The following is a 16,180-nucleotide window of genomic DNA, read 5'->3' on the forward strand; positions in this document are numbered from 1 at the left end:
GTGATTGGAACAACTTGCCTGTTATAATACGAAACAGCCCTACAATATCTTCATTTAAAACTTTCTTAAACAAGGACAGAAAATATACATCAAAATACTTTAATACAGGTAGTAGTAAACTGCAGATCCTTCACACTCGGCTTCGAACGAACTGTAGCGCATTAAATCACCACCTGTTTTTGAAAAACATTTCTCTTACCCCTTTGTGTAATAGTGGGTAAATTGAAACTACCCAACATTTCTTTTTCGAGTGTTGTGCATATGATGCCGTCCGCAGAACACTCCTCATTAACTTGCAAGACTTCAGCATAAACCTTCATAAACTTCTCTATGGTGACCCATCTCTTACATACCAGGACAACGTTATTATATTTACAAATGTACAAAATTATATAGAAAAAACGAAAAGATTTACTTAGATCCATTCTTATTGAGACTATAATCCTCTCTGACCCTCTTTCTTCTCTTTTCCACTATTTTGTTTTCTTCTTTGATATATATTCTTAATATTAGCCATCTACTTGTAGTTAATCTATTCTATATCAGTTTATTTATAAATGTAATATGTGTGTATAATTAATACTTATTCCCTTGACTAGTATATACTAACTATAAACTTATTTAAGACAAACCATATAGTTCGCCAAAGGAGAAGAATTCTATAAGACTTGTCTTTCATTCGCATCCTTTTCCATTGTGTAAAAGTGTTTTGTTTGTTATAAATTTATATGTACATTATGTATACTTTCGGGAATAAGTATGTTTAAACTAAAATAATAGCACTCTACAAATCTACATTTAATTGATTATTGTTTATAATATTTGAAATGATGTATGTAAACAATTTTCCCACTTGGCAATTTAAAATCGTTCTTCAATAACGGGTTTAACCTTATTGTTCAAAACAAAAAATCGAGATCTATTGTCATGTCGATAGCATTGGCTTTTTTAATATTCGTCTTAGTTAAAAAAAGAGAAAAACGGCAAAACGCTTATAAAATAGAGGACTAACTTTGCATAGCTTATCGCTCGCTCAATTATTTAAAAGTGCTTTGCAAATATCATTTAGTTGTAAAGACTCGTGACTACAAGTAACATAATTATATCAAGTTAGAGGTCTTATCTTACTATTCTTATCTAACTGACATTTAAACCATTTAAATCATTCTTTTGGAAAATACGTGGCAGTGCGAAACGGTGAGATTTTTAATAGATCAATATTGTATTAGCAATTGAAGGGAAAATTTGAAATTAATTGATAAAAGACCTACAATTAGGAATACCAAAATCCAACCATGTATGGCAGCACAAGTGGAAACATTGCATATAATGTTACGTGGATTTGAATGCACTTTACAATATTTTCATGCGTTTTAGACATTTTACTGTAGAAAAACCTGTGAAAGACAAGTCGCGGTTTTTATGAAAAATTGAGATATTAGGAAGACGTTTTTGCAGTCATTAATGAAATTAAAACAACTGTTGTAAATTCATAACTACAATATGTCCATGTAATGGACATGTTTTAAATGTATGTCTAACAGTGCAGTCTAATATATTGCAGAATATTTTTAATGATGCGTAGGACTTGACCACGAAGGTATGATTCGGATTTTATTCACTTTTGTTCTTTTCGATTTTTTACAGAAAAAATGATACGTTTTCTTCTTGCGTCCTTCATTTTTATGGGTAAGTAATAAATTACATGTACGATGGATGATCCAGAATTACGGATTTTTGTTTATAATTCGGAATTAAGTCTCAAGGAACATTTATTTATTTGAAAGCGTCATCATTAAGGAGTCTGGAAAATTTCGAAAAGTCTCTTCAGAAACATAATATGACAAAAGAAACACGACACAAGAATCTCCTTATTCTACGGTGTTCTGTTAGGGCCAGCATGAAGCATTACAGTTCGATGATGACAGTGCGATGGCGAAGCGCGACATACGATCTTGAAATAACGACAGTACAATGGCGAAGAACGACAGTTTGATATTGACAGTCTATTATACTGTCGCACTGTAACCATCGTTCTGTTACTCTCATCGGTCACCGTCGTACTGTCGTACTTTCACCAACGTAACAGGTCACTTTGATAATTTTGTATTGAATTTATAGCTTAGTTCCTGGTCTTTCTTGATCATCTCTCGTATATAAGACTTACTCTTTCTTCCATATTGCAACAATAATGAGCTTAAACATTATTAAACAATTAATCAACTTAATTAATGCATTGTTCTATATTTAAAGCAAATACAATCAATAAAATCAACTAGAACTATCGCTGAATGCGATTCATACCCCCATCATTTCCTTGACAGAAGACGACTTTAAAAGGTGTTTAACGGAATAACTTTAGTGGCACAAATACATATACATAAAAAGAAATTATTCCTTCAATTAGTATAGGATTTATAGAGCGGACACGATAATGGAGACGAACGGACGGACCGACGGACGCGACAAAAACGAATCCATTATAGCCACCCCCCCCCACACACACACCTTTTGTGGTGGGGGTATAATAAATATGGTGGCTGACCCGTATCATTACGTACTTTTGCTCCACAGGGTACCAGACGAACACACAAAAATAAGACAAGGTGTCTACATTGTCAAACATTCGTTCCGGTGAACGCCAGGCGAAAACATGAAAGTACAATAACATGGTGAAGTTGCCGTATGTTCGTGATTTTGCCTTTCGGTTCCTTGAGCTGCAGTCAATAAAAAAACGACAATGTTAGCATTCTGTCGTACTTTCTCTCCGCGGGGTGCCAGACGTAGACACGACAATAAGGCAAAGTAAACACATTTTAGTCATCTCGTGTTTTCGCCTTTCGTCCAACGGAGCGAAGATACGTCATGACATAAACCAGCCACCATATATAACAGAAAATGGATAATCTTGTTTGTGGCATCAATCGGTTTTTTTTGTTTTTTTAAGGACGAATATCATATTTTTTTCAGGGTTTGCTACTCTTGTGTCACCATTAAGCACCATTAAGTGTCGGTTGTGTAACCAAGCGCGAACATTGGCTGATTGTAACAGTCTTGTTACTTGTGACGCCACACTCGAGGTAAGGTAACGTACTCTCATAATACATTGTGAAATATTAATGTTAAGATTATCTAGAAAAAAATTACCAATCTACTATAATGTGATAAAATTTATAAATAAATGTGCAACATTTCCAGTATTATTTAGCATTGCCAAGGGTAACATATTCTGTTCTTTATCATTTACAAAAATATGAATATATCGACTATGAATAATTTTCGAATTCTACACTTGTTACTATACATTGATTATTTTTCCAAAGTATTCAGACAATAACACTATACAATTTAAATAAATGTCAATGTCAAAATATGTTGCATTTTACAGAAATGTTTCATGGATGAAATCATAACAGATCAACTTACAGTTGTATATAACGGCGGCTGCAGAGCTAAGAGTGTACGTTTTTCATTCTTGTTTTCTAATTTGATTTCATAAAATCAATATACAGCTGAGCTGCATGTCAGTGTGTTTTACATACCTCTATGGCACCGTCTATGTTTAGATGCGCGTTACTTTTTCTTGCGCATTCTGCGATACTGGATATACAGTTATTACATACAATATAAAACAGACTTTACAAGTATGGTCCATTAATGACTTCTGTCTTAATTAATCAATGATTTGTCGGATTTTGTCTGTACAAGTCATACATTTTAGAAAAACTCAAATTTACAAAACCATGTTGTTTCTGTTGCTTTCGGGAAAGGGTTTTTTTTTCAATTATTAAATTTACAGTTAGCTAATGGGCTATATTTTATCTTGATGTCAATAAATTATTTAAGCATGCAATTACGTTTGAATGTCTTGGAAAATAATTGCGAATGCGTATGTATTTTTTTCCATAAAGATGCATTGGACACAAAAGTAAACGGCGTGATCTGCCGTAAATGCTGCTATAAGCTATGATCAGACGCTAACAAGCGTCAGCCAAAACAGTTGCATGTGAAACATAATTACTTTGTCATTTTGCACCGAGCTTTTATATGCATATACAATGATTTCATTGTATCAATAGATATAACATTGAATAGTCACATGCACATGCACACACGCACTCAGGAACACAAATACACACACACACACACACACACACACACTTTTTCTTTCGGAAAATAAAGACCCACAATGTAGCTGTACATTTGTACATTCCCTTCATGATATTATTTTTAGCTCACCTAAGCATATGCTCAGGGTGAGCTATTAGGATCACTCTCGTCCGTCGTCTGTCGTCCGTCGTACGTTGTCCGTTCACACTTTTCAAACGACATCTCCTCTGAAACCATAAGGCAGATCATAATGAAACTTCACAGGGATGTTCCTTGTGTGAAGCCTTAACAAAGTTGTTCAAAGAATTCCATTCCATGCAGAACTCTGGTTGCCATGGCAAACAAAAGAAAAAACTTTAAACATCTTCTTCTAAAAAACCCAAAGAGCTAGAGCTTAGAAATATGGCATGAAACATCTTCTAGTGAGTTTCTACCAAGATTGTTCAAATAAAAGCCCTGGGTCAAAATTGGCCCCACCCCAGGGGGTCATTGATTTTCCCTATATGCATATAGTAAAAACTTTAAAAAATCTTCTTTTAAAGAACCCAAAGAGCTAGAGCTAAGATATTAAGCATGAAACATCTTCTAATCGGTGTCTACCAAGATTGTTCAAATAAAAGCCCTGGGGTCAAAATTGGCCCCACCCCAGGGGGTCATTGATTTTCCCCATATGCATATAGTAAAAACTTAAAAAATCTTCTTTTAAAAAACCCAAAGAGCTAGAGCTTAGATATTTGGCATGAAACATGTTCTAATGGATGTCTACCAAGTTTGTTCAAATAAACGCCCTGGGGTCAAAATTGGCCCCGCCCCAGGGGGTCATTGATTTTCCCTATATGCATATAGTAAAAACTTAAAAAAAATTATTTTAAAGAACCCAAAAAGCTAGAGCTAAGATATTTAGCATGAAACATCTTCTAATCGGTGTCTACCAAGTTTGTTCAAATAAAAGCCCTGGGGTTAAAATTGGCCCCGCCCGGCTGACATTGATTTTCCTTATATGTGTATAGCAAAAACTTAAAAGTCTTCTTTGAAAAACCCGAATAGCTAGAGTTAAGATATTGAGCATGAAACATTTTCTAGTAAGTGTCTACAAAGATTGTTCAAATAAAAGCCCTTGGGTCAAAACTGGCCCTGCCCCAGGTGTTTCATTGTTTTTAACTATATGTGTAAAGAAAAAAGCTTGACCAGCTAGACCTTAGATGTTAAGCATGAAATATCTTCTAATGGGTGTCTACCAAGTTTGTTCAAATAAAAGCCCTGGGGTTTAAACTGGCCCCGCTCCGGGGGCCTATATACAGGTGAGCGACTTCAGGGCCATTATGGCCCTCTTGTGTCTATTAGATTGATTCTTTTCAGGACTAAGGACATTCATTCCTTTAACACATTAACACATATTTCTTAATAAGTCAACTTTATTATGAAATTTTATATATAAACAGGTGTGTGACGTTAGTGGAGGGAAACGTAGTAACCTGTTAGCGTGTTCAAGGTAATATTTGAAATTACATTAAAATGTATAAAGCAACTTGTCTGATGCATGCAGTTCAAAAAATTGTGTAAGTGAATTAACCCTTTCCCCCATGAGCATATTGTGAAAAATGGCCATTTTCACTTAAAAACGTCCTGTTACAAGTTCAAACTGCTATGAAACTATGAAAAATGCTTCAATACTAATCAAACTTGGCACAAATGTTGACTGGACCATTGCCTTTGTAACGACATGCTCAGTCTTAAATTTCCTGTTACCATGGCAACGAGGGGACATCTCAAAATTGCCAAAAATCACTTTTTTGCCTCGATTTTTTCCATCAAAATTTATTTCAAAGTGCTGCAACTTCTCAAGGGAATGAGATAGAGTCAAAGGCTTTTCAGCGTTGGTTACACGTTACCTTATGATCGACCTGGGGTCATTTTAAGCCTCTCACAAGTCCAAAATTTTCTTGGCGAGGAGGGGGACTCCGCCCCCCTTCAAACCCCCCAAACAGAAGGGGGCACATCCCCCTTCTGGCAACCCCCTGATGTAATATTTGGATGGGGGACGGCGCCGAAAAAATGGTCACTTTTTTAAACAACATTTCTCAAACAAAAGACAGTGTTTGGGGCCTTAATAGGGCATTTTGTCACTGTTTGAGGCCTCAAAAAAGGGGGGTAAAAGCCGTCGAAACACGCTTATATAAGGGAAAAGGTTAAAAAAAGAATAATAGAAATAAAGAACATTATGACACAAATATATTTAATTTCATACATGTGTATATATCCGAAAGATGAATGGTGAATGCACGAAAACATTTAGTAGCCTATTTTTGCCGGATCATGCGTACAAATCCATGCATTCTATGGGGTTTGTTTTTCGAAACGTTCGAGAACTGTCCTTAGGATTATGAAAAAAAACACCATCAAATGTGACTTGATGCCTTGAAATATATTACATTTCGTGTTGAACGGTATATACCATAAACAACAAACATTATTGAAACAAAATGTATTTTAGCTCAAAAAATTATTATTCATTTTTCGTTCATTTAGTTAAAGTGCGCGTATATAGTTCAGGGGCCGTATTCATAAAGAATCTTAAGATTTTCCTTATAAATTAAGGGAAAAATGTATGATTTTAAGGGAAAACTTTGAGTTAAGGGGAGTTTTTTTTACTTAAGATTCTTTATGAATACGGCCCCAGGAGTCTTAACACATCTGACTGTACAAAGAAAGGACCAGCATTTAACGACACCAGAAATTGCCGTTAATAGCATAATTCAGAAATCATCGATTCCACCAGTTTAAAAGATTCAAATAAGACTAATGCTACGCTTGCTGTCAAAAGCCAGCTGACTGTTTATTCCTTCCTTTAAGTCAAATAGATAATAAGATAATTAAACATCAAATTAATACCCTTGACAAAATTGTTGATAAAACAAATGTTGTCAATGTGTTAGATAAGTAAATTACTATAAACATGCCAGCGGCCTGGCTAATTGAAAATATACATATTTCTTCATTTCAGAACTTTAAAAAAGAATTCCTAACATAATATTGAAAATGTCAACAGTTAGAATTCAACAAATATTTTATTAATATATTAATCAAAATAAAGAAACGACAACATTTTTTGGTAAAATATAACTGCACATGAAAATGTAACTATTTTACAATAGTATATTGTAATCACCGTTTTAACCGTGTAACATAATTACATTATTTTATCAACTGCTTTGTAGGTGCTGTGCATTTGGAGAAGACTGTAATAAACGGTTATGTGGAATCAAAGATGGTACGTTTTAACACGTCTTCCAAATTATCCCATCTAATTTGTCTATGATTCACTTAATTTGCTTTCGACATATACATTATCTTTATTTTCGTCTTTGGCTTTAATTTTGATGGAATTCGTGTCCCCATGTTTGCATTTTGGGCTCAAGACAATATGTCGCTGAACTCCATTTTACCGCTCACAAACATGTACATAAATATTCTCTCCTAATGGTGAATCCATTTGCATCCGTTCTAGATCTACCGTGTGGCGAATTGTAATAGGTTAGCCTGGTTTATTTTTTAAATCTTAATTTTGGCCGAATTTCTTCATTGTATTATCAAGTAAAACTAAGAAAAGCATAACGTTCATTTGACGAAAGGATTTTTTATTTTCAAACAACAAAAGATAATACTTTTAAATAAGTTATTTCAACCGTTCAATTTAAAGATTTCAATTTTTCAGACACGTTAAACAATACCCAGTGCTACAGCTGTGATCATAGGTCTTCGGAACAATCCGAAGTAAAAGATTCAGACTCCTGTGTAACACTCGATACATGTAACGTAAATGAGGTACGTATAGATTCTGTTGATACATATGAATAACAAAGTTTAATTTCTTTTATTTTTAGTATGTAAATATTATTTATACTTTCCAATTCTTTAAGTGTTAATAACTTAAATGAGCTTCAATCGGGGCTAGAGGTGTAAGAAATATTCTTCTAGTCACCATTGTCTCTCACAAAAACAGATTCACTAAAACCGAGTCAGTAATTTTCATATGTGTAGCTCACTTGCGGATAAAGTGCTCAAGGATGAGCTTTTGTGATCTTCTGCATCCGTCGTGCGTCGTTCGAAGTGCATAGTGCGCTGTGCGTCCTTCACAAAATGGCGTCAAACATTTAAAAGAACAACGCCTCCTATACAAATAGGACAATATTATTAAAACTAAGCAGGAAATGTTCCTTTAAAATTTATTCACAGAGTTCTATTACAGGCTACATTCTAGTTGACACGGCAACCGAAAGAATAAACAACCTTCTTGTATAAAAAAGAAAAGCTAGAGCTTAGATATTTGGCATGTTGGCAGGCATGAACATCTTCTAGTCAACGTCTACCAAGTTTTTTTAAAAGCCCTAGAGTAAAATTTGCCCTGGCCCAAGGGGTCATTGACTTTCCTTATATGTATATAGTAAAAACTTGAAAAATCTTCTTGTGAAAATCTAAATGCACTAGAGCTTAGATATTTGGCATGAAACATCTTCTAGTGAATATCTTCCAAGTATGTCCTAGGGTCAAAATTAGCCCCGCCCCAGGTGGTCTTTTACTTTCCTTAATTGGTATATATTGTAAAAGAAAATAACCTCTTTGTAGAAAACCAAAAAGGCTAGAATTTAAATATTTAGAATGAAACGTGTTTAAGTGGGTGTCTTTCAAGTTCGTTCAAATAAAAGCACTGGGATCTGCTTTAGGGCTATTCATTATATATATACATATAGGCATTAAAGTGTCTTCCATTCTGGCTTAACTATCTCCCTTTAGTAAAATAATGTAAAGTTTTGCATTTATACGAGGAAAATAAAAAAAGATTTTATAATTATCATGTTTTAATTTATGATTATTTAAGATATGAAGAAAACATTTATTTGATTAAGAATAAATTTATCAGTCTTCCATATCATAATCGTATATATTGCAAATATTGCAAGAATATCTAAAAGTAAGTACTGTGGCACTTTAACTTCCATGATATAACAGTGTATTAACAAGCAAATTGCTACTGTTGTAAATACTACAATTTACTATGGTGAATGCACGAAACATCATTTGGTGATAAGCCCAAGCTTTCTGTAAGTTGTAATTATTTTATAATTTTATTGTGTTTCTTCTGTAAATTTAACCCTTTCGCTGCCAGAGGGTTATTGTTTTATTGTGCCAGAAGATTTTCTAAGAAATTACTATATTATTAATTAATGTAATTATTATTATTTGTTATAAGTATTATAATAATTATATATGTTTCCAAATCTGTTAGTATAATAATAATTATTGTCGATGGTATAATTTTCTTTATATTAAATATTATTTTATTATTATTATAATTAATTTATTATTATTACTATTATTATTATAGAAACGGCTAAAGCCGTCCATATGGCAAATACGCCGAAAATAACAGGAACGGCTTAAGCCGTCCCTATGTCAGTGAAAGGGTTTAAACTGCAGTTATTATTCCTGTGTTAAAATTGTTTGTTTGTTTGTTTGTTTCATTTTACGCCTTTTCCCAACAGTATTGCAGTCATATAGGCGGGTAGTTTCCTTACCATCGTTCCTGGAGAGTTACACCAGTACTAGACTACCTTCCTCCGCGCTAAACTACCAAAGCATCTCCCGGGGATCAAACCCACGCCAGAGAGGTAACTGGATTAAAAGTCATCGACTCTAACCCCTCGACCACGGAGGCGGTCCCCTGTGTTAAAAACCTGTTTCACATTTTTTATGTTTTATATCATAAATCTAATGCCCAAATGTCCTCTATAATTGACCTCTACATTTGTTGTCAAATAATAGTTCTCATGTCAAAATTGATGCCAGAGAATATAAAGTTTTCTTATTTGCATATGGTTAAAATCTAAATCTACAAAAGCAAAAGCTTAGCTTAGTTCCTAAAGCAACCAGAGTCTTCATAGCAACCACTGACTTAAAAAAACTGTACAACTTCATAACAATGAGTGACTTCCATAGAAAACACTATCTTATCTTCATTTATTTTATAGCAGGCACTGCCTTCCATGGAAACCTTTAATTTGTATAGTACTTCTCATGTAGGACAATTTGATAGATACTGAAGCGAGTAACATACATATCATCATCGTCAGCGCTACACACATCGCCTTGTCTATAAATGACTATGTCGCTTATTTTCATATTCGTATTCGAATATGTCTAACAGTTATGATGTCAAAAGGTATCATGACGTCATATCCATTCTTTACAGAAAACATCTACGCTTCCGAGCTATTTTTTGAACATTCAAATCCAAGGTATAGGTAAATAAAATATGATAAACAAGATCAACAAACGAACGCAACCCCCACACGACCCAGCAACAAGAAACAGTGGCAAGGAGCCCAGGGGGACCCCTAACAAAAACAGGGCACAAGGCAGAGCACGGACATGCTAATCACAAAAATGATGAATACATTTATAAAAAAAATGTAACTTATAAGGAATTTAAAGAAAACAATGATGATTGAATAAGAGGAAAAAGTTTTGTAACTGATAAGGAATACAAGCAAACAAATAAATGATTGAATAAAAGGCCCACATAATCAAAGGGCACAGGGGAAGGGGACAGGAGACCCGGGGAAGTGGGGGTGGGTAATTAAAGAAATAAAACTAGGGGCAAAGGGGGAGATGCTTACCGTAAACGATAAAGCAACACAGGGCACAAGCAAAAGTGTCACCAAAACAGTATAAAGCAACATAGACATACACCAGGCCTCGTATTCACAAATATTTAAGGATGAGGATCAAGATCAGGAACAAATTTAAAAACTCTAATATTCTTAATTGTTTATCTTTATAGATTAAATATCTAATATTAATTTGATAAAACTGGACTTGCAATAGCAAGTTCATGAACATTTAGAATAAATTTATTGTTATTTTTGCAAGTTGGGGCATTTTATAGTTGATCCAAATACTGATCCTGATCCAAAAATTAATCCCTAGTTTGATTCGAATATTTTTGTATTTGTTTTGTTATTTGTTGATTTTATCCAAAAATAGTTTTGTGTCTTTGCAATTTTTTACATTTTGAATATTATCTTTTAATTTTAACAAAACACGATTAATTTTAGTAACTTAAAACAATGAAAGTAAATTCAGGATCACTTGATCCTGATCTTTTCTTAGTGAACACGGGCCCTGAGGATCGCAGAGGGGCGCCGCCTTGCTTGAAACGGTCAGCAGCTGGGGAGTTTAAAGAACAAGAATAAAGATCAACAAGGTAAAGACAATGTTCCAAGGACGCAGCCCCCCACACACACACACACCCAAGCAGGGCACCCAGAAGACACAAAAACATGGACTTTAAACCGGTTGGCGGTGCACCAAATATAAGTCACCTTGGTTTTGAAGTCTTAAATTGGAAGTGATTTTATTGCCTTCTCATAATAATTAATACAGTTTTCTTAAATGACAACTTGATTGGCAAGCAGTTAACATATTCAAATTTAAAAGAGAAATGAAAACGTTTTCTCGAGATGCATAAAACTGACGAATTTTAAAACAATTTACTACTCTTAATTACTCTAATTGTAATAATATTTTATAATCATTGCACACAAGCTAAATTTAACACCTAATCCTGAATATATAATGGCTACTTCTTGTAGATGTAAAATTTATTCCATTTTAGTCTTTTTTTTTTTTTTTTTTTAAGGATAATTATTTAAAGTGTTAATCAAACACATTTAAATAAAACATATAATTCTAAACCTCTTATATCTCAGTCTGTCAAGGTACGTTATTATATCCGTAAGCCCTTTGACATTTTTATTATATAACCTCATCATCCCAGGCTTTCATTCTTTTTTCAGGATGCCAAAATTCTATTCTTTAAAGAATAGGGCGAAAACATCCCCAGAAAACACCACCAGAGCTGTTGAAACCGGGATGTACGTACGAAATGTGGCAAAACAGTTAAAAACGCCGAGGTCAACGATTGGTGATCGCAAGTCTTGAAAACATGGCTTGAACACAAGTCATGGCAGCTGCTTATCTTAAGTTTGGCCCTAGCCGGTAACAACTGTTAAGAAGAACACGTGTACTGTGCGACCGACTAAAAATCAAGTCCGTTTATAATGATTTCAAAGCCAAAAAGCATGGTTCGAAGGTTGGAAGCGCCGATTCTCACACCTTGTTTTGAGAAAATCCGAGAAATTGTCATTTGTTAGAGCACACATGTTAAATCCAAAAGTGCGTGGAAAGTACTTTGTTGGGTGTCTTCTGGGTGCTCTACTTGGGTGTGTCGGAGGATGCGTACTATGAACGTTGCCTTTACCGTGTTTATCTTTATTCTTGTTTTTTTTGCGTTAACAGTACAGGTGATCGCATGCCTCCCATGTTTATCATCAAAGGCAAAACCAAACGGTCTTTGCTGGGATTTTATACGCTTAGAGCCCCTTACAAATTTGTCTGAAAATTTCAATAGGATGGATGAATAACGGATGATATTGCTGAAGACTAATTTAACACAGTCCACCTTAAACACAGTGGAAGTGGCCGTCCGAAAATTCTCATGATGGATGGTCATGGATTGCATAATGGTTTCGCTATAATAGAACGGGCTATTGAAGAAAATATTATCCTCCTGAGTTTACCACCCCAATTTTTACAACCCTTAGACCGCACATTTTTGGACCGTTGAAAAAGGCGTACACTGGTGCATGTTCTTCGTTTTGCAGGAAAATGGTTTATTTTCACATGATTGGGAAAATGATGGGTCATTAACAAATGTCCAAATGGTTTAAAAGCCTGTGGTACCTCTAAATAGGTGCGCCGTACCTACACAGGCTTTCTGTCCAAGTAAGCTTACTAATTTACCCGTCGCTAGACCTGTTTCAACTTCAGCAACTGTCACGTGAAGACATTGTTAGTCCCATCGGAAAATATGTCCGTTGAACACGTTGTTATTTCACTCAAGCCTCTCATAGTTTCGGAAAATATTTTCTATGTACCAGTTATCCCTCCGCCAGAACCTCTTTTACTTAAAGGCAATATCTCCATAATGGAACTGAGTCTGCTGTCTCCAATCAATAAATTATTTGAAGAAGTCACACAGCCTATTACACACAGTGTATTAATCGATGGAGATGATATGTTTTCTTATGACAGTATCTTGTTTGAACGAGTTGATACCTTGACTGGTCAAATTTGAGACATAAATGTTCCAGGTCCGTTAACGCTTAGGCTTACTAGCCGCTTTGTCATGGATATTATTCCTGCCACCACAAATTGAAAAACTTTCAGAGTTTGTAGCAAAGTGTCAGTCTAAGCCGACAAGCCATAAACTGCTTTCAAGCTTAGATGTTTTGGAGCAGAAAAGAAAATAAAAAGGCAAAAGGGGCTGTGCTCTGGAAAAAGAAATTGAAAAATAACTGAATTTTTGTACAGATTTATTCTGAATGAATTATGAACGGAATAATCTACAAAAATAAACTTCCAAAGAGGTTGTAATATTATTATACAACCACACTCTTGTAGTGTATGAAAGTTTCAGCCTGTGATTCTTTTTGTGCTAATTCAATCGATATTTGTGTATTTCATATTTAAGTCTAACAGACATGAATTACTTTGCCAATAGTAATAATTGTACGAAGAAATAAATTGGAAAATAAATACTAAATTAATGTTAATATTTGAAAAAGGAATATTTTAATAGTTGAACAAATTTTTGTAATGCCCTATGAAATGTTCTATTGTCAATGAAATTATATATCTTTTGAATATATGCAGATCTGTTCTTTGTCTGTTTCATATTTTTTTTTTCTAAAAAAAATCTAAAAGTGTCCGTATTTTCCATATCATTAAGCAATATGTCCGTATTTTACGTACCACCTGTCAGCATTTTCAGTACTGGGCCCGTATATATCAGTTTTCACATTAAACATATAAATATTAATACAGCAACTTTTGTCCAGAAATCCAATGGTTCGAAACGATAATGACAGAGAATTATATATTTCAAATAGTTACATCGACAAATAGCAGATAACATAACTCTTCTGTCTATCAGAAAGTTTCTTACGAACGCCATTTAAAATATTTCCGTATTAACCAGGATTTATCCTAACTGTTGTTTTCACTTAGCAAAAGCTACAAGTTATTTTAATCTGCAATTTTTAAGATTTAGATTTTATATTTGCTTTTTGTTTAAGTTTACAATTATTTCTTTATTATTATTATTATTATTATTAATTTATTTATTGTTAAAGAATTTATATTCAGGTGAGCGATTTTAATGCCCTTATGGCCCTTTTGTTTATGGCTCCCGGAAAATTCCTTTTTCTAGATTTTCTAAAACTATTAAACATTAATTTACGCCACGTTCGTTTTTATGGATATTTCTGGAATTGAATGATGTTTAAAACATAGCTTATGACAATGATATGATTTTGAATTTAATAATATTAATTAATGATCCTTCCTTTTAAATGTTTCCTTTTTACATATTTTTATGTTTGAATTTTGATTTGCACGTGATTTTTGTTCTTTTTTTTTTTGTTCTTTTTTTTTTCGTTATATTTTTCAATATGTGAATATATTTGCAGATTAAGCTCTTGTTCTTTTCACAATAGGCTTGCAGAAATATTGTGAAGTGTTACCCTATGTTTTCATCAAAATATTGCTGCCATGAAATATTTCTGCAAGTATACTTCTAATGGGAAAAGTTAAAGAACTAAAATAAACAATGTTGTACCATTTGAATCAGCAACTTTATGCCTTGAATATGGTACATGTTAATATGTAGTTAAAATACTGAAATGCATCATGAAAAATAAGTAAATACCATTTTACCGTGACGTAAACAAACGTCAGGCGATCATCCTCTCTTAATTCTGACATATTTTACTAATTCGCATGGATGTAAATAAAAATGATTCACATTGAATATCGGCCATTTAACGTAGAAATGTGTTTCATATTAAAACGATTAGTCAATCCGATTCAATCTTTATATTAAGTTTTAACAATGCAATTGTTATTTCCACTTATATATTTACGATTTTCTTTCGTAATTCAGGGATGCTATTCTACACAGTCAGATATTGCGGGAAAAGATGTGTTTTTCTACGGTTGTTTGAATATGCTAGTAAGTTATTATGCTGCTTTATGCCATTTTCTTATTGATTTATCCATTGTTTGTATCATTGAAGATATTTCATTTCAATACTATTACGCATTTGATTTTCGATCGAAATGCGTTCCTATCCATCTCGATATATAGTGTCATGCACCTCAAAATAATCTCTTTGCTGAGATATATATTTCAACAAATATTCAATAGTTTGTGTATTCTCCGATTTAACGTATTTTCCTATAGTATCTGGCATTCATAATATTTAACGCTGATTCAGGATATTAATGATAATGATAATTGTGTTCCACTTTATACCATAGGAATGACCACTTCCTTCTTAAACAAGCATAAATGCTATCTGCCAATTCATTTCAATGCTCTCTTTTAAACCCTATCGATCGATAATGATCTAACAGGCCATATAATTGTTGACAGATGTGAAGACAAAAAGCGTCCTTCAGAGTCAATATTGCCTTTGTTGGAAAGTCATCCTAAATTTGCTAAATTATCATTGGAATGTTAATTAAATAATCTCCAATTATTTCATTGTAAACATCCACACAATAGGCGTCAAAATATGGAGTTTTGATATAATAGTAAAAGATCTACCCGCAAGTCTCTTTACTATGTCCGTCCTCTTATCATTCTGTCCTTTGTCTGTCTGTATGTCTGTCTGTCTGTCGTTTCCAAAACAATAAGATATTCTATGGTTCCTTCACTTTTTCCAGCGATAGTTTTAGCCTTTTGAGACCATCCGCCTTTCCTTTTGTCTAAAGGTAGTACACCCCTAATGGGCACTATTAGGAACTGTAAAATTGATAACATAAGACAGTTATATGCCTTAAATGTCACCTGTATGCACAATTCAAACAAATTTTATCGTGTGGTTCATGAGTTATGGACATTTTTTCTGAACTAAAACTTTGCTATTAAAAGGGCTTTTTTTTCAGA

The 16,180-nt window shown here is 33.7% G+C and overlaps 1 protein-coding gene across 1 annotated transcript; it reads left to right on the plus strand.

Annotated features, from left to right (window-relative positions):
• Positions 1-1,078: 1,078 nt before the first annotated feature.
• Positions 1,079-15,237, plus strand: LOC132727817 (uncharacterized; the record flags this gene model as incomplete). The annotated part of the gene is given in 8 exon segments (XM_060713408.1): positions 1,079-1,197; positions 1,648-1,689; positions 2,971-3,080; positions 3,389-3,460; positions 5,553-5,602; positions 7,329-7,381; positions 7,826-7,935; positions 15,173-15,237. Coding segments are annotated over 7 exon segments (497 nt in total), but the record flags the coding sequence as incomplete, so codon positions are not given.
• Between the last annotated feature and the right edge of the window lie 943 nt (positions 15,238-16,180).

The sequence above is a fragment of the Ruditapes philippinarum genome, unplaced genomic scaffold (assembly GCF_026571515.1).
Source record: "Ruditapes philippinarum isolate M1 unplaced genomic scaffold, ASM2657151v2 ctg7734_1_1_1_1, whole genome shotgun sequence".
Taxonomy (NCBI): Eukaryota; Metazoa; Mollusca; class Bivalvia; order Venerida; family Veneridae; genus Ruditapes; species Ruditapes philippinarum.